The 8738-nt window shown below is 52.3% G+C and overlaps 1 protein-coding gene across 1 annotated transcript; it reads right to left on the minus strand.

The window, feature by feature from the left end:
* Positions 1 to 5194: 5194 nt before the first annotated feature.
* LOC105005295 lies at positions 5195 to 6148 on the minus strand. The gene is made up of 2 exons (XM_010863245.1): positions 6074 to 6148; positions 5195 to 5904 (listed from the first exon to the last, which is right to left on the minus strand). Exons 1-2 carry the CDS (start codon positions 6146 to 6148, stop codon positions 5575 to 5577), a joined length of 405 nt encoding a protein of 134 aa, XP_010861547.1. The 3' UTR covers positions 5195 to 5574.
* Positions 6149 to 8738: the final 2590 nt, after the last annotated feature.

The raw sequence follows: 8738 nt of genomic DNA on the forward strand, positions 1-8738 counted from the left end.
CCTGGTCCGGGAACTAAGATCCTACAAGCCATGCTGCAGAGCCAAAATAAATTAAAAAATTTAAAAATAACACTTCATAATGCACATATGTTGCTCACATAAACAGAAGATAACCATTTTTGAAAAAAGAATCAAATGGGACTGTTTTACTTCTCTTCCACCTAAAACGATCGACTTAAGGTGCATTGCAGGGGAGGGGGGCTCTGGGATCTGCCTGCTTTGATCAAGTTCTCCAGAGCATGGTTTTTTCCAGGGGTGAGAGGGCAGAGAGGGCTCCTCCCTTTATTTCGCTTGGGACCCAGGCTAGGATCCATGTCCTTGCAGAGTCCTTTCAGGCCCAGGTTTTGAAATGAAGAGGTCAAGGAGGAGGTGACAGCTCATCTTTCCATCTCTGCTTACATCCTCCTCACTCTTCATGCGTGAGCACAAAAGTCACCCCCTCTGTGAAGCCTTCTGAATCTGCAGGATTCACCTTCCCTTGATTCATCTTGCTTATGTGTTCTATTAGTTTTCGACATTGCATAACAAATTACCCACAAAGTCATCAGCTTCAAACTATGCACATTTATTATCTCACAGCTTCTGTGGACCAGGAGTCTAGGCCTGGCTCAACGGCATCCTCTGCCCAGGATTTCACAAGGCTGGAAACAAGGTACCATCTGGGCTATGTTTTCATCTGAAGGCTTGACTGGGGAAGCAACCACTTCTACCTCATCCAGGTCTTTGGTAGAACTCATTTCCTGTGACTGTAGGACTGAAGCCACGGCTCTCTGCTAGACATTGTCTGGAGGACACTCTCAGGTCCGAGAAGTTGCCCAAAGTTTCTAGAAGCTGCCCACGGTTCCTCTTTACATAGACTCCTCAACATGGCTGCTTATTTTATCAAGTCAGTGAGGAGATCCTCTCTGTAATCTGCTAAAATGGAATCTCATATAGTGGAACCTCATCAAGGAAGTGACACCCATGACCTTTGCCATAGTCTGTGGAGTAGAAGCAAGCCACAGGTCTCACCTACACTCAGAGGGAGGGGACTGTAGAAAGGCAGGAACAACAGGTGGAAGTCATTACAGCTTACTTTAAAGTCTATGATAGTCACACTTTTACAATAACAGACAGAACACTCATTTCTTTCTGGAATTGTAAGCAGCTGGTTATTACCAGCCTGTCCTCAGGAATCCAGCAAGCTCCCCAGTAGAGACCTCTGTCTTCCTCATTTTTTTACAACACTCCAGCACCCAGTACCATGGATCCCACATGGGCATGTGCTGGTTATGCTGTTGGCCCCTGCCTCACTCCTTCTCTACCTTTGTTGGTCTGCTCTGAGCCCCAGGAGGCTGAACCCTGTGGACTGGATCACCTGGGCTCCCTGACCCTCTGGCTTCAAGCTAGGTTCATCCTTTGAGAAGCACTGCTAGGAGACTGGAGGATGGAAAAAGACCGAGGCTGGGTATCTGTTCCCCTCCATCCCTGCTGGGCCACAGTTTGGATCCTGGTTGTTTTCTTTGACTTTCAGCTGCAGCTCCTGCTAGAATTCTCTCCAGTCTCCTGTGACAAAGCCTCATCCCTCTACCCCTCAGGCTTAGGGGTAAGAAGGGCTTCCTTCTGTTGCCACCCTCTAGGCATATCATCAGTCCCTTAACCATGCCCAGTTATCTGTGAACAGTTCCTTCATTACACCCCCCCCCCAAATTATCTTTTTGAGAGTAACATTTGACTGGGAGGGGCTCAATAAAACATTATTGAATGAATGAATGATAAGATAAGATTCAAGAGAGATAATATAGACTAGAGCTTGTCTAAAACACCAGGCTAAGCTCAATGAACAGGCTCAAGACAGTCCTGTGCTATGCTAATGCTAAGTCGCTTCAGTCATGTCTGACTCTGTGCAACCCCATAGACGGCAGCCCACCAGGCTCCCCCGTCCCTGGGATTCTCCAGGCAAGAACACTGGAGTGGGTTGCCATTTCCTTCTCCAATGCATGAAAGTGAAAAGTGAAAGTGAAGTCGCTCTGTCGTGTCTGACTCTTATCGACCCCATGGACTGCACCCTACCAGGCTCCTTTGCCCATGGGATTTTCCAGGCAAGAGTACTGGAGTGGAGTGCCATTGCCTTCTCCGACAGTCCTGTGGGATGGATGTTGTTATTTCCATGTGAGACAGAAGAAATTGGGGGCAGAAAAATCACATTCTCAGGTTCACAAAATTTTTAAGTGGTAATGTACCAAAGTTTTCCCATGTTAATTCTTTCTTTTAGCCTAAGTCGTCAAATCGCTGGGAAGGGAACTTCCTGGCAGTCCAGTGGTTAGGACTCCACTTTCACTGACAAGGGCCCAGGGTTCAATCCCTGGTCAGTTCAGTTCAGCCACTCAGTCCTATTCAATTCTTTGTGACCCCATGGACTGCAGCACGCCAACCTTTCCCCTGGTCAGAAAACTAAGATTCCCATAAGCCACACTGCTGGGGGGAAAAATAGGTCTCTGGGCAAAAGGCTGGATGAACCTACAGGATCTATAAGCCCCTGAGTCTAGTGCCTTCCCTGTGGCCCCTCTGCCTGAGCAATCCCCCCACAGGGAGCTCACTCTGGCTAGCTGTGGGGCCCTGTCCCTCACTCCAGCCCAAGGTTCGAATGGAATCCACAGCTCCCCAGCCCGAGAGCCCAGCCTCTCCCTCTGCAGGGACTCTAGCAGTCCTGCCCCCCATCCCTCCCCCAGAGACACAGATGCCAGGTCAGGGAGATGGGGCTCCATAGCGAGGCATCCAGGAAGAGATGAATACCTGAGAGGAGGAAGAGACGGACCCGTGAGAGTGAGAGGAGGAAGAGAGGGACCCATGAGAGGAGGAAGAGACGGACCGGTGGGAGGAGGAAGAGACAGACCGTGGGAGGAGGAAGACTGGGACCCATGAGAGGAGTACAGAGGGTCTCAGTGGACGGCTCATGCTGTGGCCGCGTGAGAGAGGACCGTGGCCTCCCCAGGCTGCTCTGTCTGCAGGACTCCTTCCCGGGACAGATGCCACACCAGAGTGAGAGCACCTACGGGGCTGAATGATGCCAAGGAGAGGGAACATGGCGGGCAGGGGTGTAGAGGTAGAAGCCATGCCGGGAAGGGATGGGAGGGGTGGCAATCCCAGTCCCTACTGACTCGCTCCAACGTGCCCGTCTGCCCACTGGCCACCTCCACAGAAACACAACAGAGCCCTAAGCATAGGTTCTGGGCCTCCAGAGAGTGTCCCGCCCAGACCGACCTGGCACCTTGGCTGGCTTTTGTCAAGGTGTCCTGGAAGCGTCGGTGGAGGCCGCTTTACCAAGGTGAACCTCTAGGGGGCGACCTTCTCCAGGAGCGAGGAGGAGGCGTCAGTTGAGCGCGTGCAGATACGGGCCCCGCCCCCACTCCTCAAGGTTGTCGGGTCTGGGGGCGCAGAGATGATTCTTGCTCGTCTTTGTAGCCCAAGGGCCCAGCATGCGCTAGTTGTTCACCCAGTGTCTGTGGGATGACTGTTGGGAGGTACAGCTTCGGGTTGTGCTGAAAACTTGCATTTATCTCTGTCTCTTGAAAAGCACACTGAAACGGCAATTCATTTCTAAAGGCTGCAGATCCAGAGAGACCAAGAAGAAGAAGACAGCAGATGACAGGTTCTAATACAAATTTTGGACGAGAGAAACAGAGGGACGAGTGGTGCCTTACCAGAGTGGGGAAAGTTGAAACCTGAGTGTGCTCAGAGAGCAGGAGGGGGGCTTCCTTGGTGATCCAGTAGCTAAGACTCCATGCTCCCAATGCAGACAACCTGGGTTCCATCCCTGGTCAGGGAACTGGATCCCACATGCCATGACTAAGAGTTCGCATGCTGCCACTAAAGATCCCCAGTGCAGCAGCTGAGACCCGGTGCAGCCAAATAAATACATTAAGAATAAATAAAAATTTAAATTCCCACCACAGGACTCTGGAAGCTCAGGAGGTGGGCACAGAAGGTGTCGTGGGGGTTGGGGTACTGGAGAGGTGGGACAGAAGGAGGGGTACTGGTGGAAAGTATGAGTCAGGAGCAACTAGTTCCCCAGAGGCCCTCCTCAAGACAGCAGAACAGACATCTTAAGGTGTCATCTCTCTCCTCCTGGCCGTGGGGGAAGGTTATTCTGAGACTTGAACTGGACAAGCTCTAGCCTCGAGAGATAGCTCGAGAGAGAAGGGCTGCTCTGGAAACAAGAAAGTTATGGCAAAGTCTGCATATGAAAAGTGAGACCCCAGCCCAGCTCCTTCCCACACTGGCTCCATGAACAACCAGGAAGGAGAGACTTGATGCCAAATGGCCTGCTTCCAGCCAAGGATCACTAGACATTCGAGGAAAGCCTCTAATTTGAAAGACAGCCTACTTCAAATATAATATATAGAAAAACCTGGATCCTTTGATGTTAGGTGATATATTTAGGACACCCTCTCATCCTTTTTCTCTGGCTTGCCATCTTCTCTTCAGAGAAGGGTGTCCAGGGAAATCTGGCCAGTGCATTGGCTGCTTGTCTGGGTCCCCAGCATCCTGTCTCTTCATCCCACACCAGCCCCCTTGTCTCCTGTGCCCTAGAAGTATGCACCACTGAATCCACCACTCTACCTGCAATAAGACATGATTCCTAGAAATGAAACCAGTTAGAATCACTCAGTCATCTGCTGGTAAATATTTAACTACTGGCTCTCTGGAAAAAAAGAAATCCTGTTTTATAGATGTTTGCTGGTTTCCTGGGTGTAAATACTTCCACTCACTGGTTTCAAGCTACCAGCATGAAGTCACTGATTGTGGAGTTGGGAGCTGCCCACTGCCAGCTCTCACAGGCCAGTTTGAGCTGGCACCAGCAGGCCATTGGATCCAGCCTTGGGCAGCAGTGACCAAGGACTCACTCTGGCTAGGAGTCAAGCGCACTCTGCTTTTACTCTCCTTCTCCGTGAACCACGGCCCATGAGCCCAACTAAACTCAGCATCAGCTCTGCTGGGCCAGAGGGGAGACTTGAGATGGGAAGTCCATCCCTCACCAAAAAAACTACCAGTCAGAAGAGGCAGTTTTATGTAAAACTAGGAGCTAGAGAGGAGGCTCCCTGGAGATCAGGTTCACTCCCTGCAGGACGTCCCCCTTCCCCAGTGGCTTCTCCAACCCCAGATCATGGTCGATTGATGTAGCTCTTATTGGAGAGGTTGCCAAACTGGGACCACAGGCAGACTGTGGCCAGCATGAGCTTTGCTTGGGACTCAGGCTCTGCAGGGGAGTTGGGGTTACTCTTGGGGTGAGCTGATGAGAATCAGGTCCTTCCAAGTCTTCAGGCACCTCTGGCTATAACCCTGCTTACAGCACCCCTGTGGCCTCAGTTTACCCATCCACAGCCACCCATTCAGATGCCAGGGAAAGGAAGAAGAAACTTTAATTGCTGCTGAAAAGCGAGACCTCCCTTTGCCATTGTTGACAGTGGGCAGGGCACAGCCGTCCTAGCCCAGGCACTTTCTGCTCCTCCGGGAGGAAGCAGCCCTTCCCCTTGGGGACCCAGCATTGTGGGGGTGAGGGTGCAGGGTAGGGGGCTTCTGACTGGCACAGGCCTACGAGCGCCACAAGACCAGGTTGGCAGGAGGCACGTCGAAGCGCTTGCGGGTGTGGTCAGTGTCCCGGCGGTACAGGTAGCCGCAGGTGGGCTTCTGCAAGGTGTAGAAGGGGTTCAGGGAGTTGGAGTACTGGGAGGTGTAGAAATTGAACCTGAGCTTGTCCGGGTTCTGCCCTCTGGGGTCCACCACCACGGGCACGTAGGCTGCCGCCAGAGTCTGCTCACGGTCCTGCTTCCACGACAGGGACAGGGGACGGTGTGGAGCCTTCACCTTTTGGCCTGAGGGTGTCTTCGGCCCATGACTGGGTCCTGAGCATTTCTGTGAGTCCTGGGAGGAGGAAAGAAGCGGAGAGCTGGGGACTTTGCGAGGGCCAAGGGCAGGAAGGAGGGGGCAGGGGCACTGCTGAGAGGCCCACAGAGCTACGCCTGGAGCCCAGCCCTGCTGGCCCTGGAGCTAGACACTTGTAGGCAGGAGAAAGCCTTCAAGGTCCCCCCACCGGACCTGCTTCTACAGACTTAGTTTGCTTCTTGGAGACCTCGACCAGCTCAGAGGCTGGGAACCCGGGGTTCATCTCTAACCCCACGCCTGCCCCTTCCCCCTGCCTCTGGTCTGTCCATCCATGTCCCCCCTCCTTCCCTCCCTGCCCCCTGCCAGGCCTCCATCCTCTCTCCTACAAGGTGACTCCAGCTTTCTACCGACTCTTCCTGTTTCTTTATCTCTTGCTTTCCCAGCCTGCCCTTCACACACTGAATTAGTCTCTCTATTGATTGGCCCCAAAGTCCATAACATCCTACGGAAAACCCTGAATGAACTTTTGGACCAACCCAATATATTAATGGCCAGAATGTATGGCTTGTCCTCAAAGCACCTTTTGCTGCCCAGAAAATAAATGCCAAGTCCCTAGCCTGGAAGGACAGGGCTCCCCCAAACCCTGAGTTCCAGCCATCCCGTCTGCCTGTCACTTCCTGGTCACACCTGATCCTTCCAGGCATTCTCACCTTAGCTCAGGCTGTCCACCCCAGACTAGCCTGCCCTCCCTCCCACCCATCAGGGATACTCTTTCTTGTTCAGCTCTGAGCCCCTTAAGAGCAGCGCTCTCTCACCCTTACCCTTGACATAATAACCTCCAAAATCCTATTCCTTCTCTTACTCCAGACCAAGACATTGAGCGAACGCTCAATAACTATTGGTTCAACAGAACTGGATTCTAGTAAGGGGTCATTGGCCTTCCAACCAGCCAGCCCCGTTCTAATTTAGAACACTTCTCATTGTTACAGACTGTGTCTCCCACCCAACAATGTCTGCCCTTCATAACCACTCTTGGGTGATTGGGTATGGAGGTCCACCCTCCTGGGAGGCCCCTGTTGCAGCCTTTATCTCCTGGTACTGACATTTATGTGGTCCTCTGTTGCCACCCTCCTTGACCATCCTGTGGCTGAATCATCTTCCTCACCTTTGAACCCCCATACCATCTCCCAGATCCTGGGTGCCCTCTCACTAGGAATCTTCATAGCTGTGATGGAACAACCCAAAGGCTGAGATCCCTGAGTGTCAGGCAGCTCTGTTGCACTCCCCCAGGCTGCAATTCTCAAGAAGACCCATTTCCTGTCTGCAGAGGCCCCAGGGAACTGGGAGGAAACCCCTAGCTGTAGAGCTATTGGAAGTTGAACCCCTGCCATCTGACAAAACCTCCACTACTCAAATCATAATGTATGTTCTGTTGTGTTTAATTTATAAATTATTTGCCCAACTCACACTTGCCCAGGGCTTTTCTCCAAGGCAGTCTCTGCTCCCATAAGTTCCCACCTAGCAATATATGACCCTCAGCCTTGCACTTCAAAATTCTCCCTTATCCTCCCACACCAGCAGCTCTCACGGCATCTCCTTCAGGAAGCCTCAGATGCTGTGGCCTCTGCATCCATCTCACCATCCTCCGTGCCATCAGGCCCTCCTTCTGGGAGGTGGTCCTTCGCTGGGCTGGGACTAGGGTGAGGCAAGGCTATGCATTTTCAGGAGGGGCTCATATTCAGACTCATGCAAAGGCACGGTGAGTGCTTCCTTTCAAATATTTTGCGCCCTAGGTCCTGTGCTTGCCTCATCTTAATCCCAAATAGTGGTCCTTCAGGGCTCTGGCTAATGTCCCAACAGCCTGTACATGCTCTCAGAGGTCAGCACCACATCCTATTCACCTGGAGAGAGGGGTGCACGAGCGGTCAGCAGCCTTCCCAGACCCGTCCAGGCTCAGCCTTGGGACACAGATGACAAACAGAGGGGCTCACACCGGAAATGAGGTATGAATAGTCATAATCCACGATCATTTTTCACCACCACCCATGAGCACAGTGCCAAACTCTTTCAGTGGATCTCCTCTGAGAATCCTCACAATAACCCTTTAAGGAAGGTATCATTATGAGTCCCATTTATAATTGAGAAAACAGAAGTCAGGAGGATATTCCCAAGTTTAAGGTCATGTGACTGGTGAGGAGCTAGGCTGCGATGGGAACCCAGGCCTGGCTGACTCCAGGGGCCACACCCTGTACCCCACAGTACATGCCATGTCCACGGCACCATGGGGATGGGGCCTGCAAGTTCATTTCTGTCCTCATTTCATCATCTTGCTGGCTCCTTGCTAGATGTGCTGGGAGGCAGGTGAGCAGCTAGGGCGACCCCTCCCCAGTCCCCAGGCTCGCTGGTGAGAGAGGGTGGCCTGATGTCCCAGGTGTGGCGGGGACACTGTGGGGTTTTGAATGCTGGGTTTTGGTTCTGGGTCCTTGGACCTGGCACAGACAGGGTGACACCCCAAGGAGTGTGAGGTTTATTCTATGAAGTATCTCTCAGCGCAGCTGAGGATGTGACGTCAGTTGTTCTATCCATTTGTGCTCCTCTTATGTACCAGGCTCTGGATATACAAGTAGCAGAGACACTACACATATGAACACAAATATGAAGCCCTGGGGAACAGTGCTTCTCAGTCTCGGCCCCGTTGACACTTTGGGCTGGATACATCTGCTGTGGGGCTGCCCTGTGCATCAAAGGATGCTTAGCATCAGCCCTGGCCTCTGCCCACTAGCTGCCAGTGGCACCCCCCACCAATTGTGACAGCCGAAAACATCTCTCGGTATTGCCAGCTCCTTCCAAGGGCGGTGAGAATCAGTGCTATA

Source organism: Bison bison, unplaced genomic scaffold (genome assembly GCF_000754665.1).
Source record: "Bison bison bison isolate TAMUID 2011002044 unplaced genomic scaffold, Bison_UMD1.0 scf7180017864487, whole genome shotgun sequence".
In the NCBI taxonomy this organism is placed as follows: Eukaryota; Metazoa; Chordata; class Mammalia; order Artiodactyla; family Bovidae; genus Bison; species Bison bison.

Excerpts from the sequence above, each read along its gene's own strand:
- LOC105005295 (XM_010863245.1), bottom strand. The coding sequence starts at position 6,148 with ATGAACCCCGGGTTCCCAGCCTCTGAGCTGGTCGAGGTCTCCAAGAAG. Across the intron at positions 5,905-6,073 it reads AGTCTGTAGAAGCAGGTCCG|GACTCACAGAAATGCTCAGG; the intron begins GTGGGGGGACCT and ends TCCTCCTCCCAG.